The 24,384-nt window shown below is 39.0% G+C and overlaps 1 protein-coding gene across 1 annotated transcript in view; it reads left to right on the top strand.

The window, feature by feature from the left end:
• The first annotated feature begins 690 nt into the window (after positions 1-690).
• Positions 691-24,384, top strand: part of PIK3C2G (phosphatidylinositol-4-phosphate 3-kinase catalytic subunit type 2 gamma) — a 195,756-nt gene continuing 172,062 nt past the window's right edge. The window contains exons 1-5 of the mRNA XM_017823912.1: positions 691-1,350; positions 4,771-4,853; positions 8,873-9,030; positions 12,159-12,270; positions 19,200-19,302. Of these exons, the coding sequence (XP_017679401.1) occupies positions 691-1,350; positions 4,771-4,853; positions 8,873-9,030; positions 12,159-12,270; positions 19,200-19,302 (1,116 nt within the window). The remainder of the gene's footprint in view (positions 1,351-4,770; positions 4,854-8,872; positions 9,031-12,158; positions 12,271-19,199; positions 19,303-24,384) is intronic.

The raw sequence follows: 24,384 nt of genomic DNA, 5'->3' as shown, positions 1-24,384 counted from the left end.
TTTTCCCCTTTCTATATGGCATATCTAAGATTTTGGGGTGGAGTGTTTTGAATATTAATTGGAGGTCCATGTCTTCTATGTTCTCTTAACTTTCTTCACCTTATTACACTAAGATAAAAAGTGGTAGAATATGAAGAAATTTGAAGCACAAAGAAGAGGAAGATGTGAATGAAGCTGACAACCATTATTACAAAGCTTTCCTAGCTACTTGGTTTATGTCCCTGCATTGTGTGGCATCCGAGTGTAAAAATAATGAAAAAACCACGGAGATTTTCTTTAATGTTTGTCAGAATTAGTATCTAAATATTTAGATCAATTGTTTCCAGCATCCTGTTGCTATATTTAGGAGTCAAGGATAATAATAGAATGAATTTGTTATTATTTGTTACTATTATTTAATAGTAGCGACAACAATAGTGATAATAAAAATATGTCTGGAAATAAGGATCAGGCAAAAGAATATTCAAGCTCTACGTGAAGAAAATATTTCCACCCTGTGGAGAAAGCTCTAAAGCAAAAAAGTGTACTGCAGTGTACTGCTTTCATAATATTAGATATTTTGGGGATTAACCTTTATTTTGTGCTTCATTTCAGTGGTGTGTAACTCCAGTTCTGAACATTGCTCCCTTGACCTTGGAACTGATATGAGACTTTCCTGAAGATTAGTAAGACTGAAAAGAAGAACGAGCCATGGCATACTTTGGAAGGGTGCCTTTCTCACACAATGAATTCCATAAAGGACAGACCGGGGACCAAGCATCTTACCCAGTGTACCATTCTGGTTCTGATGGGCAGATCCCTCTGGGATTTGATCGAATAGTTGATGAAGTCAGCAATGAATTTTTTTTTTATGGTTCATCACACTCACATCATCATGAAGAAATCTTTTCCCCATCAGATGTCTTTGGTCTGAATGTGCCTGGCCAGCATTTTTACGGTCAGCCTCTAGGTGCTTATGGAGAACCTAACCCTGAAAATCCAATCTCTCACTGGCAGCAAGGCACAGTGTCACCTGTGGCTGGATTCAGATCTTATTTCCTGTCTGATTACAGAAACTTCTCTCTGGTGGATCCCTACCCCTACAGTCAAGGGAGAGAACTCTGTGGGTGGAGTAGTGTAAATTCAGTCACAAATGTGTTTGGTTCAGCTGTGGAAGGAGGCAACGCAAGTCAGGGTTTTCCCATAGGCTTTGACAACGCAGATGCTCAGTGTCCCGTTTTCTTAGACAACCGTCCATTTGGGCAAGAAGGGAGAGATGAAAGTGGAAATGGGGAAGCTCATTTCACCAACACTTCCAGAAGATGCAGCACAGGACCTACTTGGCCCTATGGTTCTGGACATGGCAGAGAGGTATTGAAATTCACTTATATTAACAGTCCTTAAAATTTTTTGTTCTTGTTTGTGTCCTTGTAGTTTGTGTATTTGCTCACACTGTTGCAATGTTGATTAGAAGCACTTAATTTGAAGACCTTATGAAAAATAAAACGTTTATGTCTCGGGGGAAGCAAAAGCATTTTATACTAGAAGAGAATCTAGAGATTATGGTCTAGAATGCTCCAGTAGGCTAATTTTTTGGCTCACTGAACCATAAAACTACCACAGAAGGATAAGTATGGAAATGTAGAGTAAGATGTGTTTGAAAGAGGTAAGATGACAAATCTTTATGGTCTGATATGAAACCTGAGATTGAAAATAACAATACATTATGCTGAATCTAATTCTTTTGTTGAAGTAGATGATTGTCTGTGTGTCTAGCTTGGCTGACGTATTCTGATCCTGACAGATGAAACATACCATATCCTGCCTTCACCGTGTTCTTCATGCACTTACGTGTGCATATATAATTATTTTCTAAAAACAGACACGTCTGCTATAACTGTGGAAGCTGGATCCTATGACACACACTCTTAGAGCTGTCTTTTTGAGGCAAATCCTTTATCTTTTTTCCTCTTCCATCAGGTGTTCATAGTTCTATTTGTGATTTTGACTTTTTTAACGACTATGTCTTATGGGACTCTCATGACTCTCTCTGATGTTATATCTGTCCTCATTTTCTTTCTTTCAAAATCCTGACATAGAGAAGGAAAAAGAAAATGATAAATCCACCCTTTCCTCCAGTCCTTGTTAGCTTTCTGAATCATTATAGGAATCCTGAAATAGCCTACAGGATACCTCTGCACCATGAATATTAAAAGACAGTTTGGGTTTACTTTCTGCTTTTAACTCCCAGTGATCACAGTATCTTAAAGCAAAGGAGAAGACACACTTGATTGACTTGTGCCTGTGAATAGGGAGAACTACAGAAGTAAACATATGCAGGCCCAGACAGATGGGGAGGCAGCAGGGGGAAATATATCTGAGGACAGGAGCTCTTAAGACTAATCCTGTGCACCACATTTTGGAATTTGAGTGATGAATACAAAAGAGGAGGGGATGAATAGGTGGAGAGACAAAAGGCTGTTGTTGCTTTTTACTTATGATAGGAAAACCAAAGCATGCTGACATCATGATGAAAAGAACAAGCCCTCTCACCAGAAAAGTAGAAAATAGTGGGATACAAATGAGCAGGAGGAGATTAAATTGTGGTATGGGAAGAAGAGGTGCTACAGGAAGCAGGCATATAAAAACAGGCACAAACGCTTCTGTGACGGAGGAGGAGAGAATTGTAGAGGAGGGAAGAGGAGAGGAGTTGAGTCAAGGGCGACTACAATCAAATATGTGGGAGGATTTGATTAAGTCAGGGAAGTATTTGAGCTGTTTAGTGAGGAGAGGAAGAAATGGGAGAGAGGAGAGAATTGATTAGTAGCATAAAAATTGGTGTGGTCACAGGAATTCCTTCAGGGAGAAACAGCCACGTCAGGATAGAAAGAGAGCCAAGGCAAGGGGGTGGCAGCTGAACTTTGAGATGATAAGGGGAAATAAAAGTGAAAGAAAATTGAGAGAGGGAAAATACTACTGTAAAGTAGTAACTCATTGCTTCTGGGCTGGGAGTTTTGGAAAAGGCAAGAAGTGCTGTGGGATGACGGAGCTGATGCCAAGTGAAGACTATCTAAGTGGTTGGAAAAGTAGAACATGACAGTGAAAGAAGGAATGAGCACAGATTGGGTTTGTGAGGTCCAGGACGAGTAAATGATGCATCCAAGTAGTAGGAGATGAGAACTAAGATTGCAGAGTGAAATGGAAAGAATACGTGGAGGTTAGAATTGAGATAGGTCCTAGGCAGGCAAGATAAAACATTGGCTGAAATTATACTGTCACTCTGATACTTAGCTCTTGGATGCAGTTGTATGGCCCTGGGCTTTATTTAATGTGTGCTAATCAAAATACGTCCACTGTAATAAAGGGAACTTTGAATTTCTCCTGTCTTGTCATCACCAGGTCAGATGTTCAAAAATAATAAACTGACTTCATAATATCTTGGTGAAAGGAGATGCTATTTTTTCTATATTAGAAAGAAAACTGAAATACAGCCTAAAAAGTAATATATTTATCTGTTTATTTAGAACCTAGTTTTAGAAGTTAATGTTTTCAGAGTTATTAAGAAGACTGACATCTCTATCCGAGTACAATCATCAGACCAAACTTCATGATTTTGTTTTGGGTGCTCCAGAAAGGAGAAATACACAATTAGTGTTCATATTTGGGAAGGATGGTTCAGATGACTTGATTAGCATAATGTGATAAATCTGTGGATTGAAAAAGATAGAATCCAATCATCAAGGAATGCATTCTGTTACTTCATCCCTGTTGTCATCAATTTTCTCCATACACAATTCTGTTTCATTCATTGCTCTCTTTCAGATATTTGTAATGAGTAGGGGCTCAAGTCCTGTTGAAAAATTATGTGTAATAATGTGATCATGTAATAATGTGATCATATAATATTCCCAGCCTGCATCTTTTCATGCATGTTGCACTTCCTTGTCCAGCCAAAAAGAATCTTAAATTCTGTTCATTAGTTATTATGATGATTACAAATTTCTATATTTTTATTACTAAAATTATAAAATAAATCTTTTGCCATGTCTCAGTTTCCTCCTCTGTGACATGTTATTAGTTGCTTCTCTTTCTGAAAGGCTTTAAAAGCTCTTACATAGTTAAGCCTCTTGTATGTCTCTGCCTGCAACAGAATGGGCTTGCAGATATAATAGTATTAAGTTCTTTCCTGGAGGTAATGTTCTGACTGAAGGGTTCTATGGCAAACAGACAAAGGGGTCCTCTGACCCAAAATAGTGGCTCAGACCTCTGCTCTCCAAAGTGCACAGAAAACATCTGGGGATTTTTCATGGCTGGCTTCCTATTATCTGTCTTAGAGACTTCTGTGAAAGGTTCATAGAGTTTGAGGGGATCCTGAGCTTCCTGGAAGGCCATAAGGAGAGAAAATAAGGACTAAAATGCACTGCAGTATAAGCTTCAGTTTACCCCCTCTCCCTTTTGTACACTCAACATACAACTTCTGCATTTAGAGTTGTTTGTGCTCTGGCACTAGGTGAATTTTGAAAGCTTTATAATTCCTTATGTTCTGCATGGAGAGGAAAAGCTGTTGTTACCCAGGGTAGCTGATGCTTTGTGACTTTGTGTTTTTTTTTCTCTGAAAGCATTTAGAGTGCAGTCAAAACGGGGTCATTTGTGTTTATTTGGAACTCCATCAATCAAGGGAAGAATGATAAAGTATGAAAGGTAGCTCTCATGGAACCAAATGCAAGGTTAACCTCATGATCCTGCTTCTGATATCTGTCTAAGAGCTCTGCTTTCTCTTTGTATTTTTAGGGTGCAGGTTGGTCTATCCAGCTGATTGAAGCAAATCAAGGAAGTAATGAAAACACAGTTGGTTTTTGCAACGCAGTGGAGAAGTAAGTAATGAAACAAACTTCATTCAGCCAACTATCACATTTCACTTGTTTATATTAATTGGATTGTTTATGCCTGTGTATGGAGTCTGACTGAGATGGAGTTAATTTTCCCCATAGCAGCCGTCGTAGAGCTGGGCTGTGCCTTGGCAGCTAGAAAGGTGTGGATAAAACACCAGTGTTTTGGCTACTGCTGAGCAGTGTTCCCACAGCATCAAGGCTGTCTCTCCAACATTCCCCCTTCACCAGTAGGCTGGGAGTGGGCAAGTTCTTGGGAGGGGACATAGCCAGGAGGGGTGACACAAACCAATCAAACATATAATTCCTTAACATATGATGTCTGCTCAGCAGTAAAAGCTAAGACAAAGGAAGAGGAGGAGAGGAGGGGTGATGACGATGTAATTTGTTATTACGATATTTGGCTGAAGCCCTTCTTCCTGGAAAGGGGCTGGACATTGGCCACTGATGGGAAGTAGACGATAAATATTTTGTTGTCCTTTGCTTCCGTATGCAGCCTTTGCTTTTGCTTTTATTAAACCACCTTTATCTTGACCCAGTAGGGCTTATTCCCATCTTATTTTCTCCCCCTGCAGCTTGGTGGGCACCTGGCATCCACCCAAGGTAAAGCCACCACACACTGCATTCCTGAACAATGCTATAATTCCAGTATCTACTTGAATAAGGAAACGCTTTTAATTTTGGTTTAAAGATTAAAGTACACAAAGGAATGTTAGTTCAAAAAATATTTTCTCTCTTAACTGTCCCTTTTATCAGTGATAAGTACATTTAACTCTTCAGTGTTGGTGGCTTATAGCGTATAAAACTTAAGATCCTTTTTCTGTCCTTGTTTTGGACAATATTAGTGCTTGTGTATCTCAGAGCAGGAAAAAAAGTTGGAGGAACTGACTGAGAACAGAATTTCTACCTACTGTTATGATGAAAAGTGAGACTAAGCAAGTGACAAAACCTCCTTTAGTTATTGTTTACCGTTACAGTTAATAGCTTGGCTTAATGGGATTGAACTTTTTTTACTTTCTTAATCTTCTTCAGAAAAAGAAATTGTGTTGTAATCCAAGCACGCTAAGAAATATGAGCTTTTAGACCATCTGTGCAGATTCATTTGCCTTTGTAGATACTCACTGATCACCCTGTCAAGTTGTTAGCACAAATGCATGCTTTTCCCACCAGAAGACTAGTTGGAAAATAGAGAGCTGCCTTTTTTTTTTTTTATTAGACCTTAACGAATTGATTTTGTTCAATGTCAGCCAAACCTCTTTCTCTTAAGTGGAAAAAAAATCCAACCAAAAAACCTAGTTTGATGTTGCACTGAAATTAACAGTGAATATATTATATATTCATATGGGGTGGATGGTCATCTTCAAAGCATACTCAGTCACATACATCTCAGTTTTCTACTTTTCCACAGTTTTTCAGGCTGAACTCCAACCCAGTTCTTCTACCATGAGATGCATGAAGGCACATTTCACATGACAGTTTTCATCTCAGATTTTCAGATTTTTTTAATGTCTAAACATTCTAATTATAGGAAAAGCTTTCTATTGATTTTTGAATAAATGGTTTTATTTACAGGGCTAAAAGATAAATAGAAATAAGCCATTGCTGGTTTACAGGAACTTGTTTCTTGTGCATCCCGAGCAAATACTCTTAAAAAGAAAATAAGAACAACCTTTGCTTTTCTTCTATTAAATAAACAGAAAAACATGTTTAGGAGAAAATGTCGCAGCAACCAAAAGACCAAAAAAGTCATAAATTTTCAAACAACTTACATACTCAGTCTTGCCAAATGAGCATCCTTGTAAGGATGCTCAAGGTCCCCAATGAATCTCAATTGCTGGCAGTTTCATATGTCAGAGGCAAGATGTATAATTCAAACTCTGTGTCATGCATACTTGCAGCTCCAGCATGTAACTCAAATAGAAACCCGTCATGTTTTTCTCTAGGTAATACTTGTACAGGTAGAGGTCTATAATTGAAACATTTGGTTGTACATAACCATAAATCAGTCTGCAAAATCACTTTATCAGGTTACGTCTACAGTTATGAGCATAGCTGTAGTGAGCATTCATCCATGGATGGCTTCAGAACGTCCTGAAGTGAGTTTGATACCAAGATGCCAATAGTCTCAGGGTTCAGTGCTGCAAAATGCAGAGTTTCCTCCACCTCCCACCGTCTTCAGGAATGGGCTCTGCACCGCTGAGAAAAACATCGTGTTATGAAATGCTGTGAAATAGCAAATCCCTGTAAATGTTAGTACTTTCAATATACACTGAATTGTTGCAGCACAGAAAGCAAGTTACACGAGACTTTCTTCATGTAATACTTGTATAATAATTCAGCTATGCTTTGGAAGACCTAAACGTACCAAGTTTTGCAATGGGCGTGTTTTGCCCACCTGCTCAGGCCAGAAGCACTTTAGTCACATGGAAATAGTAGATGGCCGTAAATGAGCAACGCTTTCTGAAACTGGATGCATTTTCAGCTGAAAATCATGAAAAGCAAATTTGTGTCCCCACATTATCCTAAAATATAAGCAGTGTGTGGGTAGGGAAGGAGATGAGGTTCTCTTAGTTTTGAAGTGACTGCCAGTAAGTCGAGGAGCTGAGTCATGCCCCGTGTGTGTACACAGCCTGTTAATTCGATGCTGGAAGAAAGGGTAGTGAAATTTCCAGCCTTACTGAGTCCTTGGCCTTCTCACAGCTTACAGGAGTGAATTTGGTGATGGGGGAAAGTTTTATATGTACCTTGCACACAAAGAAAATAGACTGACATCAGCTACGTAGGTCATCCAAACAGCCTCTGTAGTATAATGGGTTTAAACCATGAGTGTAAATCTACCTTGTACTGGAGGTTCTCTTGTCAAGCCTCATTTCCTCCTGCCCCACTGAAACATCATGCCCCCTGGTTTTTCATTATAAGTAGTGGGCTGCTTCACTGGATTATTAATTTTGGAAACCTGGGCTTTTTTTTTTCCTTCTCATACTGTAGAAATGCATGGCACACAAGAGTAGTTTATATGGTTAAGAGACTTAGGCAGCAGCTCTGAGGCGAGGGTAACATAGCAATGAAGACCTTTAGGTGAGAGAACCATGGTTCAAAATACACTGTAATCAGGGATGGTATAAAGCCCTGCCAACCCAGAAGCTACAAAGTGCTTCTGGAACTAACAAACAAAAGAGAATGCAGTATGCTTAATACAGCATGTTCAAGTTTAGCTACTAAATATTCAGGGCAATTAGTGAAATGTGAAGCTTCAGCTGGTACAGTATGTACCCTTACCTGCAGCTGCAAAGTGTATTTGCTTAAAAAGCAAATTGAATCTCAGATGACAGACATAATACCTGTGACCAGTGTTCATTAGGAAATGGTACCTCAGGAGGAATTAGTTTCTGCAAGTCCATGGTAATTGGAAGGAGAAGGGGCAGTGTATTTTATAGGTAATGATATATCAGAGGGACTCAATGACTGTAACAGTTACTGTGCTTTACAGACATTTATATAAATACCCAGGGTTTTGGTAATGAGGATTTCAGATTGGATTTGAGAGAGTTGTGAAAATAGAGACTGCTTGAGGTTTTGCATAGGAAGCATGCTCCTGTGTTCATTTTGTGTAGCTGTCCTAGTCACAGCACGTGCCCTTGGTTAGTTTTGTGTTAATACTCAGTTATTTAAGTATATATTTGAGCACCATTGTTTCTACTGTGCTCAACATACACAGAAATCTCTGTTTAAACTCCTTTTGGTTTCACTGAGATCAAGCTCAGCAGTGATACTGTCAAGTTTATGAAGATTTTACTGCTGGTTTTCCTAAAAGTAAAAGATGTAGTTATGTGTGCTATCTGATATGTGGTTATCTCACTAATGTAATGGGTAAACAGAATTTTATTCTAGCAACTCTTTATGTGCTGTTCTTATACGTGTCTTCTAGAATTTGTGTTTTATTCTTAAAAGAGGTCAAAGATGCACAACCATTTAGACATGGTTTCTTTACATTTACTTCCCAGAATCAGAAATGCCTATCCTGCTTCTGACTTGAAGACAAATACCGGGAAAATCTGGAGTGTCACAACAAGGTTCCCAGACCATATCCTTGGTGGAACAAAATTCAGAATCAGTGTTTGGACAGATTTTTCACCATCTCCTGTACTTCTTACACAACAAGGTAAGTGATTGAGGTGTCCATATCCTTCCACAACTGAGTTCCATGGAGATGATAACAAAATGCATTTGTTGTCTGGAAAGGTATTTGGAGAGCAAGCCTTATGGGAGTCTTAAGTCCAAACTTTGTCAAGCATGTTCAGTGAGTATATTTGCTGTAAAATTAATATTATGTTAAATATCAAACTCTGCTAATGTGTAGAGCTCTACTTTCTTTTGTTGCAACTGGGGTCAATTCTGGCAGTCCCAAATGAGCCATCATTCAGACTTTCATCCAGGAGGAATTCAAACTTGTGCCTAATTTAGAGTGTAGGGGTAACCCTTATATAGTCTTGGAACTTCTCACAGCCTTGATTCTGTTTTTGAGTGTAAAACTTAAGAATCTGCAGTGCTGAAACTCCTCTGCACCTAAGGTTATGTGCAGGTCTGGGAAGGTACATCAGTCATAAAATGAAAAATTCCAACTAGGTGGAAAGAATAGAGGAGAATAATTGCTAATTGGAACAGTTTGCCCATGGAGTTTGTGGAGTCTCCAACCTTGGAGGCTTTTAAGGTGTTATAAGACAAAACTCTAAACAAGCTGATCTGAATTCAGTGTTGATTCCCCTGTGGAGGGGAAGAGGCTGGAATAGATGGACCTGCTGAGGTTCTTCCTAGCCTAGATTATTCTGTCACTGCTGACTGTGGGAAGCTGCCACTGCTCCTGTGCATCCTGTACCTCTCATGAAGACAGAATTCTTAATTCCAGCTCTGGTAATTTTTATTCCTGCGACATATGCAAAAATGAAATAAATTACATCTTCTTCCCCCTCTCTTCCTGTTCTGTTTCATTAAGTGATAGTCTTTTTCTTTTTTTTTTCTGAATCATTTCTTCAGTTGTCAAGGAATTATTTGGCTGTAACAGGCTGAGTACTAGTTTGTGTGGCAGGTTGAAAGCTGAAAATCCAAAGCTTTACAGAATGTCAGTCACAATATATAAAAAAAAAAAAGCTTCATAAATAAGATAGCCAAGACTTAGAGACTTCACAATTTTTCTGCTTGATTTGAGAACATCTACATAGTTATTGGAAAGCTTAGAAAAACAGTAGATTGTATCATCTCACACCAATGTTTTGTGGATGCCATGGAAAATCTTGGAACACTTGGACCAGAAGGTAGTAATTCCAGCCCTTCTGTCAGCCAGGCAAGGGATCTACATAGAAATTCCCTGTAAAGCAAAAATCTTAACTACTGGCAAATGTTTTGTCATTTAACATTACAGATTGTTTGATTTTCTGCAAACACCTTTGGCAGAGAAAGGAAAGGAGAATGGATCTAGAGAGTACAAATGATACTAGCAAGTTTCAGATTTTTTCCAAGGAGTGACCTGAGAAAAGTGCATGTTACAATTTTAATTCAAGATTCAGTGTCATTCTTTGTTTTCTGGAGTGTATAAATTTAGCAAAGAGGCACTGCAGTTAGTGTCAAACCAGCTATGCTTAAAGCAGCGAGTTGTCAGAGGGCTAAATGTTTAAAACTAGTAAAACTGGTAGAAAATCTGTAACTGAAGAGGCTTTCAGAGCAAAAGAAAAACCGTTTTTCAAAGAAAATGAGCATTTTTAGGAGGCGCTTTTGAATCCATTGATACATTTGTTTTTCCCTGGGGATGACCAAACCAAAAAGCAAGCTAACTGTGGTAACCAGCTCTATTTTATTTATCTGTTTCTGTCACAGCCCCCTCCCCTAAAAATGTCATCTGTTCTCTGAAGTTTTTTCTCAGTATCACATCCCCTTAAACTTCCCTGCAAAAACAATTTTATATTTCTTGGTTTGTTCTAAAATAATAGTGTGGCAACTCTGAATCAGATTTCTATTCTATTCTGTTCTATTTTTTTTCTATGAATTGGCTGCTGTGGGCAAATGGGTAATTCAGAACCTCATTAATCCTGATGAAACTGGTTGGTTAGACTCAGTTGGAGCCAGGTGTCTGAACTTGGACCAGTGTAAATTAGTCAACACACAAAACTGGGTTACATGTTTATTTTCTGGGGATTTGTAGGTAGTTTCTGTTTATATATCTCAAAGTTCACTTAAAACTTCCAGAAAGGGCTCCTATGGCTGCTGCTTTTGAAGCAATAAAGAAATACCACAAATGAAAAACAGAAAGGAAATTCTACTTTGTCTGTAGCTGTTAACAGAAAAGCTAATGAGACTGCCTATGGGGAGGAAGTCCAGGCTTTATTTTTCAGTATTAAACCATCTCTGTACATTTAATGAAGACTTTTCACTGAAGAGTCAGATTTTTTTTTTTCTGCTGGAGAAAGTTAGACTTGCAGTATCAGTGAGGGTACACTGTGCTCTGCATGCCTGTAAAGACAAAACCTGTCAGCCATTATCCAGATTATGCAGCTCTTCTTTTCATTTTTGATCAATTCTTCAAAAATGGACAGGGAGGAAGTGTGTTGGCAAGCGTTGAAAAATGGCTTAAAAAGCTGAAGTAGCTCTGGAAAAAAATCTCAAAATGCTGGAGTATTTCTTAAGAGCAGGTTGTACAAACTGACATAGAACTTCTTAATTTATAGAGATTGTATACTTATTTCTATAATATTATGTGGTTATACATATATTAAATAATTTTGACATAATAAATGACATATATATAAAATGCATTTGAGTAGAAATTTACTACTTTGTTATGGCTAAAAAGGTGTGCATGGCAAAAACAATAACAAGTGAAATTCTGTAGCCTTCTTGTGTCATGAGTGGCTACAGAGTCAACTTCTGCATCAGGCCATGTTTGCACATTGGAAATGTACCAAGATGTAAATCAGAAAAATTAAAAAGAAAAATAAATTGCCATTTGTCTTTTCCTTTCTTCTTGGAAATGTTGCTCATCTTGTCTTCATTGCAGCTACCTAACAATTTGCTAATTTCCTCTAAATGGACATAGATCCAGTGACACGTAAAATATTTGAAGAAAAATTTAAAAAATAATAAAATCAAGTGTGTCTTGACTTAATTCCTCTTGATGGAGCTAGTCTGCAGCAGTTGCTAGGACTTACGAAAAAAAAATCTTATTTTCTTTGCTCAAGTATCTAGCCTGAAATTCTCTAGCAAGCTACTATTAATTTTTCTTGCTATCTTTATTTACAGCTGGCTGTATCACTCATGACTTAATTGTAGAGATCCTCCGTTGCACAAATCAATACCCAGCCCAGGAGGAATGCTTTCTAAGTGTTTATGGGTCTGATGAATTCTTACAAAAGTAAGTATCTCATTAAACCGTGAGCCATGTAAACAAGAAACATAGGGAGAGTTAAGAGCATTGTGTTCCAAACACTTCATGTGTAGTTTCTGAAGCTCCTGAAACACACAGCACTTATGTTCTTCAGAGATGATGGTGTGCTCTAGTACAAGAATTCACATCCTTGCTCCTTTATATAAGCTTTGGGCAGCTTTTAATAATTTGTTTCACTCCATTGCCCTTCTGGTCTTTCTTATCCATAATACAAGGATGCTGCTACTTCCACTATCTCATAGGGATGTTGTCAGCATATTCTCAAAGAGAGAAATAGCCAAAGAGAGGAGAAACAATATTATACAGCTGCATAGCAGGGGGTTTTTCTTCATATTCAGTGGCAGTAGTAGTAAAGCAAATGAAGTCAGCACTTTGGTGCTGACTGCAGGTTAAAGAAAAACACATTATACATGCAAACAGGTCTTTCTGAATGTATGTAGTCTACTAGCAAGGAAGTAAATGTTCTGATTCACATTAATTCCAGTAAGCTCTTGTGGTGGTTGAAAGCACTACTGGACTCAGCTAGTTGTTTCTTGCCTTCTGGCAGCTTAAATTCAGCTGTCAGCAAAAGTGAGCAGATTCTGTGTTGAGGCAGCTAAAGTGCAGGTACTTGTCAGCTGTGCTGTGGGGATGGTGACTTTGAGCAGAAGGGGAGAAGTTGGCAGTACTCTGTGGTAACATGTTAAGCTGGCACTGCAGGAATTGCAGCTCATCTATTAGAGATGTAAAAAGTGTTAGATAAAATAGGGTATGTCTGTAATTGAAAGGGAAAATTTTAGAAGCAGTCATATTTACGGTAGAGTGTAAAAATTACCCGAACCAGCCTAAAGCAAATCAGTTTGATTAATGAAGGTAATGTAGTTGTGAGAACAAGTGTCACACTCTATAAATTAGTTTTGTTCTGTATCCAGCTTGAACACTTGTATGGTAACACAAGCACATGGGCCAAAAGTTCAGATGTTTATGGTGAATTATGTTTGGAAACTAAAGATAGAGACTTCAACACCTGTAAGCCACCTCTTCCCTTGTTCAAATCAAAGCAGGAGCTGGGACAGCTGAGTGCTGTGTGAAGCATTAGAACACTAGAACCACTGAGGAAAGAACCAGGTCATACATAAGATCTGTTAATTACAGAAGAAAGCCAGGGCTTTTTTTTTTTTTTTTAATCATTATTTTCAAGACTTTCTCTTCTCATTTCAAAGTAACTGCAAAAAAAGTAGAAATAATGAGCTGTTGTACTGAGAGTGAGCTCAGTGTGTTTCAGTACAGTGTACAGTACGTGCTGAAGAGTTTTGTTTTACCTGTTGGGAAGAACTCATCAACAGTGGACTGTTTAAATTCCTGCACTTGCAAAACCTCTGCACGTCTCATTAGCAGTGGAACAAGGTCAGTAACGTTCTCAACTTTGCTTTGCTCCTTCACTGTCATACAGAAAGCACTAAGCTGCACTTCCAGCTTCAGCAGCTTGTAAGTCCATATTATGCCCGTTAAGTTCAGCTCCCTTTCTTCTGCCTCTTCATCAGAGGCAGAAGAAATTTGAAACCCCAGACCATAATGATCCCTTGGGTAGCTTAACATGGCCTGCAGAGTTGCCTCAGGCTGAAATTTTTCCTATGTGTGGGCTATCCTTAAGTGCAAATTGGTTTCCTCCCAATGTTGCTAACACAGTGATTTGATGTACTTGTGCAGAGTTCTTCCCCAGAAGAGTATTTGGAAATTATTTAGGGATGAATTCCGGTAGTTGCCCAAGTTATGAGACAGCAAAAGGAATAAATACTCTGCTGCTCCTGTTTTACCGTAATCCAGAAAAAAACTAAAGTGAGGCCAAAATGGTGATGTGATAAATTGTTCTCAGACAAAGTGGAGCAGACAGCTTTGTGAACATCTGTCAAAAGCTTTCATTTACTGTTACATTGAGCTGCATTAATGAGCACTTCCTCCCACCTCCTGCAGAAGCACCTGAAAGACTTGATGATTTCTGAAAGCCATTTAGTTTTGAATGAGATGAAGGAAAAAAATACTTGTGTGCTAATGACCATTACAGTCAGCACCAAAAGATTTCATTGTCCATTATTCCCTTCCTACAGAGAGATCCTTGAGCTCATATCCCATCTAACTCGCAACTAGAATATCAGATTTTCAACATCCAAATTTTAAAAATATCAGAAGGTTGCATATAGACTGCAGCTGAGTCTGTAATTAATAGAGCCATCTGTGAAATTCTGATTTGGAATCTCATTTGGTTTCTGGTCTTTAAGTGTGTACTGATTGGAAACCCTGGCCTTGCTGCAAACCTGCAAGCTTTCTTCTTCTTCCTGTGCTTTCAAGTATTTCTTACAGTGCCTGTAGAAACCTTGAACCTTGTCCCTGCTGCTTCTGTCATTGTAAGGTGTACTTTAGTTCCTCAGTTGATTTTCTGCAGTTCCTTTTTCAGATGTTCAGTGTAAGTGCATCTGGAGGCAGAATCCTGCCTGAAAGATTCAGATTCCTTGAAAGAAGAGAAGACTAAACCCCACTATTCCTGTCATCAAATTTTACCACTATTCACAGAAGTTTCCAAATTTCATACATATCCCAAGACTCTTCTTCTCTGGGTTTCCCAGCTGTGGGTGTGCTCTCCACTCCATTATACTTGTCCTGTTCATGATCATCTTATACCTCTTGGAGGGCCATCTGCTGTTTCTAAAAATTCTTTATCATGCCATCATCCAAACCTTCTACATCCACCTTCAAATCTTGCTCTCACAGTTTACAATCTTTCCTTTGATTTAAAATGGATACCCCTAAAAATGATTTTATGATGCCCTTCATGAAAGATGTTATATAGAAGTAAATTAAATTGGGCTTCAGCAGCTTGTGTCAAATTACTCCTGGCTCTTAATGCCAGCATCAAGGCAAAAACAACCCTTCTCATGTGTCAGCAATGAATCAGTCCTCCATTTAGACTGCATTGCCTTTAGCAAAGCAGGCCACAAACTCAGGGCATCCTGAAATGCCAGATAAAGCAAAACACATCAGTGTATATATAAGAATAGGGGATTTATTTTTTTTTAATTTCTTAATTTTTTTTATTGATCTGTCTGCTATCAATGGGTTGCAGTAGTGCAGATCCAGCAAAGGAATGTAGTACAAGGATATTGATAAGCTTTATTTCTAAACACGCTTTGTTTTTAAGGCATCAATGTATTTAAAGTTCCATCTGCACTCTACCACAGTGTAATTTGCACAGGTACTTTACTGCTTTGCAGTTCAGCCAACACAGTGAGCAGGGGTATGGAACTGAAAAGTGTAAATGCTTATCATTTCTTCTCACATGCTTGTGACCTTATTGATGACATTTGATTATTTTTTTTGCCTTACTAATTCTGTTCTCTGGGAATTGAAATCTAAATAAGAATTGGTTTTCACTCAAAGTTTAATCTATTAATTATACACTGGGCAGAGACATAATCGTGCAGATTGGAATCATAAGAAGCAAGTACCTCTGGATGAACATGTTCTTCGTGAAAAATAAACTTAATTTTATCTTGTCAGTGCAGATTAAGTTTCTCATTCGGAGATGCTGCTCAACTGAGTCCCTTAAAAAAGTAGTCTGATTGAGCTGTATTAGGGTTTGGAGCTAATAGCACATCAGAAAACCTTGCTGTGGGGAAGCCACTAGTAAGGGGGTCTCAGGAGACAGGGATTTTCCCTTTCTCTGCTTCTGATATATTGTGAGACGACAGGGAAGTCCCTTTATTTTGACCAGTCATTACCATGTCTCCTGAAGACAAGGACTACCTTTCTCTTCATGTCATTTGTCATGGCATTCCCACAAAGCTGTAATCTCCACATGATTTCAGAAAAAATTAGGGGAAAAATTGAGTTAATAATGTTGTAGTGCTTTTATTTTTTTATATACAGAGCTCAGAGGGCTGTAAACCAGTTACTAATAATCATATTATCCTCCAAAGGAAATATATTGCCTTTGTCTTAATGGTAAAGGTGCAGTAGCAAATCTGCCTGTGGTACAGCTAAAATCTGTCCATCTGTGGTGAAGCTACACTTCTATTTCTTGTATTTCACTTTTCATCTAGACCAGGTTTCCACATTGTTTTGCTGAGGCATTAATCCATTTTGTCTAGTCTCTTGTGTAACAATATCTGTCAAAATTTTTCTCTTTGTATTTGTGCAAATAAAATCCAGTCATGAAGTCAACTGCATGGCCAGTACTTCTGCCTGCAATATTTCAGGCAGCATTGCTGTGTCAATAAAGGATCTGATGATGTATAGTATCTGCCTGACACAGCAGAGCTAACACAAACCACTGGTGTCAATGTAGTTATAATCAGAAAGTTCAGCTTCTCTTGGCATAGCTTGTGTTGCCTGGAAGCAGGATGACATGGAAAAATTACACTTGCAAAAGGCAGTTTTTATACGTCTGTGGTACAAAACTGCAACTACAGAGGAGGGTATAGCTGTACACTAGCAGAACACTCCTCTGTATTGGTATAGGTGTAACTACACCAATATATCACCTTTGGTGATGAATTGCTGTCATTGACTTGGTGTGATGTTGGCATTGCAATAGGAATCTGTCTACTGGATGAATGAGGAAAAAGTGACTCAGGGCTCAGAGATGTGTTTCGTTGTGGTCATGTTCTTGTCACTATGCCTGTCCAAAGGTTGGAGATGAGGCAGAATGCAAAGAGCAAGAATAATGGTGGGGTATAAGGCAAAAACCAGGTGTGAGGTAGTTCTAAAGTGTTAAGGAAACTTTGTAGTCTGACCATTCAGGAGCCACTGAGACTTTGACTGCTGGGACCGAAGCTTCTTCACAGCAAGTGGCTCCAGTGACCCAGTGGGTCCCCACTTGGTTCCCTTCACACCCCACTCTCACACAGTTTCCTCACTGACTCAACCGCGGTCACGGAGAGTTCATCATCAGAGTCACGAGGCAGACTTGATTGGCTGAAATGAGGAGAGGAAGAAGTTTCAAGAAAGCCATGGGAAGGCACAACACAGAGACGTGCTGAGGAGCAACAGAAGAGAATGTACGCATTGGTACAGTCACAGGAACTGGGAATTGGTCACTTGGACTTTTGCTTCTGAAGGGATTTGAGAAGGGTGATGCACAGATAGCACTAGTGCAGGTATTTCACTGTGGTACCTTGTCATTTAACTGCAAACTGTTGAGGTTAAAGAAGAAATCACCGTGTTCCTGAGATTAGATGGACATCACAGTCCTTTCTGGTGTTAGATCTGTGACAATACATCCTGTGTTAGTGTTAACTTCTCTCACTCTTACATCTGTACATCATGATCTTGAAATCAAGAAATTTTGCAAATGTATGGAAGTGCTACCAAAGGAGAACCTTTGGCATAGGTATTAGGTATTTATTTTGTCAGATGAAAATGAGTTTGTCCTCTGAGACGTTTAACGTATAAGTTTAAAAAAAAAAAATCCTATATCTACACTTACACCTTTTGTCACCTCTGATGTTTTACTTAACTACAGTGTAGTCTGAGTGCCGATTACTTATAATAGGTATTAATTCCCTGTAGTTGTGCTGAATGGCGAGTACATACAGTGTATTTTTTAGTGTAACCATTCATTTATGCTGGGAACCTCTGCTGCTCAGTGTGAGATTTGAGTCTCCCCTAAGTCAGACTTTCCATGATTTATTCATAGGGTGAGCATTTTGGTTTTTTTTAAAAACTAAATCCAGCTATTTTTATTCAGACATTCCATCAAAAGCCTATTTAAGTAGAAATAAAGTTTATATCTGAATTCTGAGTTTTTCATGGCCCTTGACAAACCAAGAAAGAATCATCTTTTCTTCATGGACCGGTGAGTTCTGAAACAACTTACCATACTGCAAAACTGTATAAATACAGAATATCCTTTTTTGTGCTTGTCTGGCTCAAGGCTTGAAAAAAGCTACATGAATCTAACTGAACATACACTAGAGTTGTAACTGATAATGCATACTAACTTTTGATGATGAATTTGCCTTTGTAAAACCCATTGTTGTTTTTCCTACTCATTAATCCCAAAGGATTTCTTCTGATGTAAAAAGATGTTTGCCTTAACTCTGAAAAAAAAATTTGCGTTATTTCACCCTTTTAAAATTAGATGTGGAAGGGAAATGGTGAAATCATTTTTGTTCCAAGTAATTTCAAGTGACAAACCAAGGTTGTATTATAACTTAGAAGAAGTTGCCAAGTGGTAAGTGGGCTATAAGCTACTCTGAGGAGGCAAATAAATAAGAATAATTAATTCCCCTGTCATGGGGGGAAGAGCATCCTTGACCAGCAGCATATTTTGTAATAACCACTCCAGCTGAGTGAATAGAGCTCTATGTCTGACCTTAGCTGCCACATGACTTGACAAAGACCAGCTCTGCTTTTACCACCTCTGTGTGAGCTACACAAGGTGAGAACTTTGTTATCTTTAAGAATCAAGAGTCACCTGTCTTAATATATGTGATCTTCAAACTTATAGTTAATATTTGATTTTCGAGTTGGGTATCAGACACTACAAGTCGTTCTGCAGTGATGCATTCATAACCAGGATACTTTGTATAAATTGCACTAACTTGGGTTTGAAGAACATGCATGAATAATCTAGAGTTTTGGGAGCACATGCTGTTGGTTAAGGCTGTTCTCTCCCCGTGTCATTTTTGTTCTGTTACAGAACTTAATGGTCAGTGATACAAGTAATTAATCACTTAATTGTTTTCACACCATCAGTTTTCACAGAAATAGGCGCTAAGTACAGGGATTTTATTATTCAGTCTTCTTTGCACTTAGAATTTAGTCAACTGGTGCTTTTAGGAGAGGGAGCAAGGAAAAAAAAAAAAAGAAGGAAGTAGCAAGCAGAGATAAGGATTTGTTTGTTTTCCCCCAAACTGCAGCGACCACACTTTGGGCAGCCATGAAAGTCTTCGCAAGGCAACCCCCTGCGTTCAGCTTCGGCTCCACAGCACTGCTCACCTGAAGCAAAGTTTGGCTCGAACGGTAAGTTGTCTTTTTTTTCCTCCACTTTCTTTAAGCATCCCTGAAGGAATAAAATTCCACCAGCCCTTATACATAGCAACTTCCAGTAACAGTCAGAGAGATTATTTGCTTTCCTGAGGGTGCATATATTATTGCTGAACTCCAGGTGAAACGTGCTGGGAAACATCTCTGCTTTGCTCCCATATTTATATCTAGTGAGTGACTGCAGAGAACACGACTGAAAAAGACCGAAGGTTACCTTTTCAGAAAAAAAATCGGTTTTGTCAGAGTTTAATGCTGCTTTTTTCAAGTGGTCAGAGAATTCTTCTTTTCCATTGGCCTTTCTGTTTTGAAATATAACAAGGGCAAAACTTCTCAAGGTACTGTGTAGAATGAATTAGATTTGGATTCTTGTCATTATCACTGAAAACGAGAGTAGGTTTATAAAAGCCAGAATCACTGATGGTGTGCTTGTGCATGCATGATGCGTGTGTCTGTGGTTGGTTGTACCCATGCAGAAATGTCCTTGCAGAAAATGGTTGTTTTATCATCGTCTCTAAATCCAGGGAGATTGCCATTAGGGTTATTTGACTTTAAGCAACCTTGTAGTGGATTACTGAGCTTCAATGACACTGACCTGTGCTACTAAATGTGAGCTTTATTCTCAATGGGCAGCCTTGATTTACTTCCAGCCCAAAGTTTGCAGTGCAGCAGAAGCTTTGCTCTGGGCAGTGTTCACTGGCAGTGTGTTATCTCTGTTCACAGATAGTACCAATAACCTGCTTTGCATAGGTATGATAATAACCTGAGTCTGTCAATATATGAGTCAGATGAAAGGTGTCTAGCAAAAAGACATAGGGACTTTCTTTTAATTTTTGTTATGTGTTGCCATGTGAAACCTCAAGTTCAATACAATATTTTACCTGAAGCATTAAAAAAAGGACTATAATGAAGTTGATTATATATACATATTTAACATTTTAACCAGTTTATAGATAAAAGCAGTATAGTTCAGTGCTAATAGGTGCTATCCCAGTTTAAATTACTGGCATTCTTCACTGCCAGTATTATTCACTTATTTTTGAAAAGCTATTGATTCTCTTTGACATAACATTGTCTAAAGAAAGTAAATTGGGAAACATGAAACTTTTCATCACCAAGTCACTTCTTCAAATATAATTCAGATCAGTGAATTAACAACTGTTTGCTTTGAGTCTAGAGGAAAATAGTTGATGTCTGAGTATACCTGCAGAATAGGCTGAGCAAGGGTCCATCTCATATGTTCTTTTTCATCTCATCCCCATATCACATCAGTAAAAAGAACACATTCAGTGACCGCTGGAATGAGTTTTGTCTTAGGAAAGTATCTGTTGTACCTTGCTGTCATTTAGCTGCAAGTTGTTGAGGTTAAAGCAGAAGTCACCATGTGCCTGAGATTAGATGGACATCACAGTCCTTTCTGGAGTTAGATCTGTGACAATACATCCTGGGTTAGGCGATGGAAAAGTTCATTCAGCTGCCAAAGGGGCTTGTGAAGAGTGAAGAGTTGGTGATTAGATGTAATTATGGACAGGTATAAATATGTGTAATGTTGGAAAAGTTATTTACCTTGTCTAGGTCAACATTACTACTATAGATCTTCAAAACTGGAACCTAATGATGTGTTCAGGAGTCTCTTGTGAAGCTTCAAAGCTTGTTTGTGTGCTAAGGAAGTAGAACTCTACATAAGGCCATCTGCAGGCTGACTCTTGCTTACCTTATATAATCCTGTTGAATTCAGGTTGCATAGTCAAAAATATCTGTCTGTACATGCAAGTTACTATTATTTTATTATTATACTTAATAACCAATAAAAGTGGATACTTTCAAGAAATGAGCAACTCTTTTTTTTTTTTTAAAAACAGACACTTTTTGAACTTTAGCCAATAACTTAATATTCATAATTCTTTTGTAAATTAAGCTGAAAAACATATCTTTTAAGGTGAATACTTGCTTTCTTTCCTTTTGTGGGAATCTGGCATTCTATTATGAAGTGTTCAGAGCAGGAAATTGTCTTCAGATGACCAGTTACTAGCAAGAAACTTGGCCATGGGCTTTACATGGAATCACAGGTCCTTCAGCCTAGTGGATGACCTTTAATTTGATTTTGGTTTTTGGAGATATGAGATTTAGCAGCCTTAACACTCTTGAAGAAAAGTTTTTTAAGACATGAATTTTCAAGATGCACAATTCCTACTAAACTGATACAAGCTTATACAGGGAGCATAAGGTTATAGATTTTATACCATGTAGACAGAGCTTCTGTTGACAGGAGTGGGAATTCTGTACCTTAGAGATTTTTCTCCACACACTGAAATCTTGAGATTGACAGCAAATAGGGAGAAAATCCAATAGTCCTCTTGTGAAGTGGTGGCCCAGTGTACACTTGTTGCAGTAATACTGAATGACTACTAAATTTGTTTTGACTACACACCTGCCCTACTCTGTATTTTAACCCAGGTCTCTAAGAAGAGACTCTTAAGCACAAACCTCAAGTTGTAGCGGGTCAGAAAAGTTAAATTCCTAGCAGGTAGGTGGTGGTTTGGAAGAAATGTTCAGTGGAACAGCATAGAAACAGAAACCTTTATCCAGATACCATATCCAGGGAGTGCTCTGTCTGTCCTAGAGACCCATTTTTTTCAGAGTTTTCCCCACATTCTGATTATCTCAGAAAAACTGTTAATCTTTGTAATGGAGAGGCAGGAAAGAATACTTATGGGTTCCTAACAAAAGCCTCACTTGCTCCCAGAAAGGGATTTTTGGACTAAAAGAGCCAGGAAGTGATATTTAGTCAGAGGCCCATCATGGGAAGAAGGTTAATATTTTTCCATATTTAAATGTTTGTAGTTTTCTAGAGGGATTGTGTAGTACTCAAACAGAAAGGAGCCTTGTATTTAAGTATCCCTTGAAATTATGCTACTGAAAAATGCTGCATGTTCTATTAATATGTATAAAGTCTCCTTCAACTCTGTTGCAGTTTGACATGTTTAAACAAGGTTTAATATACTGCAATGCACTGTGGAGGCCAGGAGCAGAGACTGAGCATCCTTGATGCTTCAGGTTTTGGAAATGGTTATAATTACCAGGTAGCATGATTACTAGCACACAGTAATGTCTTTCAACCAGGTAACTAACAAGCTTGGAAGACAAATTAGCAGTGTTCAGGCCATTAGAAAACGTTCGTTTTCTCAAAGAATTTGTGGAACCTACAATAGGGTTTAACTAGGAAGGGTGACATTTTAAGGTCTCCTCAGGTGAATTATTGATAAACCCTTTATAGTAACACACAGCTCTGAGAGCTTCAGGCCATGAAGTTACTTCCAGTTACTAATAATAGTAAAGAACATGAGCAGCTCTTGAGGTGGAATAAGCCACAGACAGAGTTTTCCTCCAGCTCCAGGGCATGCTTGTGACACAGCACTTGTAAAGAAAGGAGAGGTTCTGCTAGCAGGCAGGAGTGCCAGTGAGTCTATCAGGACCAGAAAAAACCTAACAGAGGAGACAGATATGGTACATTGAAAGCTGTAGTATTTATTTCACTTTGAACCCAGTTCTATAGATTTCTTCAGCTCTACTGAAATCTGCTCCAGTCACACTGAAATCAAGGCTCTGACAAAGTCTATACTGAGCTCACAGTTAATTTTGTTGTTGCTGTTATCTAAAACATGTGCCTTTGGCCACTGTGAAGTCACAGACTTAGTGTCAGGTTCTGGAAAATAAATTTTTTTCAGAGTTCATTAAAAAAAGATGTGTAAAAAGTGTTCTTTTAAAAAACAAAAAAACCTTCAAGACTTTTAAGATTCTTCAACTATCTCAGACAGTTATGCACTACTGTTTATTTTTGTGATATAATGTGCACTTACTCTTGGGGAGAATTTGACCTGTGATCTATATGATCCTTCTAAATTTTGAAATATGAACTATGTTACATTATAGAAATCTCCACTAAAGTTTTAGTTTAACTACTGTCATAGAAACATATGAATATCTTGTCACTCTTCTATATAATAATCAACCATATGTATTCAGATAAATAATTCACATACACCCTGTTGCTGTAGTCCATCACATCCTCTTTGGATCCTATCAGTCACACACTCATGGTTCTTTACAGAGTGGGTGTTCAAAAACAAGAAGTAGGTTCCCAGAAAGGTGGTCAATGCTTCATCACATCAGTCCCTTAGAAAGAGGCACTTGTACAAGCCCTTCATAATGGGCTTTAATCCTTGGTCAGTCCTGAAGAGGTGAGGGAGTTGGACTAGATGAAAACTGTAGATCCCAACCAACTGATCTACATTCTCCTCCCCTACTTCCTTCCTGCTTCCCCCTCTCCCCTCTCTTCTCCTCTTCCCTCTATTGCATTCCATCACATTCCCTTGTGCCCTTCTTGTAAATTAGAATAACACTGACTAGCTTCCAGTCGACAGGGACCTCCCCAGACTCCCAAGCCCTTTGCTAGAGGACTGAGGGGATCATGCCATAGGATCCACCAGCTCCTTTAGTACTTGAGAATGAATCCCACCAAGGCCTTGTGGACTTAGAAACATTCTTTGATCGTAACACACACATGTGCTGGAAAGAACCATGCTGTTTATTGGGTGCAGAAGGGGGGGGATCCTGAGGGGCCAAAGCTACTCAGTGCCATTATGTGGGTCCAGGGGAGCAGCAGGGCCAGCTGGACACTCGCCTGCCCTCACTGGGGCTGTCTCATAGGAAGCACTGGATGTGGGAGCCTGCTGGGAAGGAGCGTTGGAGGGCCCTGGAGCTGCGTCCTGCCTCTGGGCACTCTCAGTCCCCAGGAGACCTCTTCTGCCAGCCAAGGGCTGTTGGTCGTGGGCCACCCATGCTGGTTGTAGCATCTCTGCGGAGAGTGCCTGGAGGCCCCACTCGTCGGCTATCATCCTCCGCGCGCGGGCGAGCCGGCTGACGTCGTACTCCTCGTAGTCGCGGTCCCCTCGCACTGAGTACAGCAGCTTCTCCATGGGCTGCTTGCACATGGGGCAGTTGTCTCTCGCCATGGCCCACTGCCAGATGCACTGACAGCAGAATTTGTGCATGCAGTAG

This window comes from Lepidothrix coronata, unplaced genomic scaffold (genome assembly GCF_001604755.1).
Source record: "Lepidothrix coronata isolate B3197 unplaced genomic scaffold, Lepidothrix_coronata-1.0 Scaffold107, whole genome shotgun sequence".
NCBI classification, from domain to species: Eukaryota; Metazoa; Chordata; class Aves; order Passeriformes; family Pipridae; genus Lepidothrix; species Lepidothrix coronata.
This window is presented reverse-complemented; position numbering and strand designations above follow the sequence as displayed.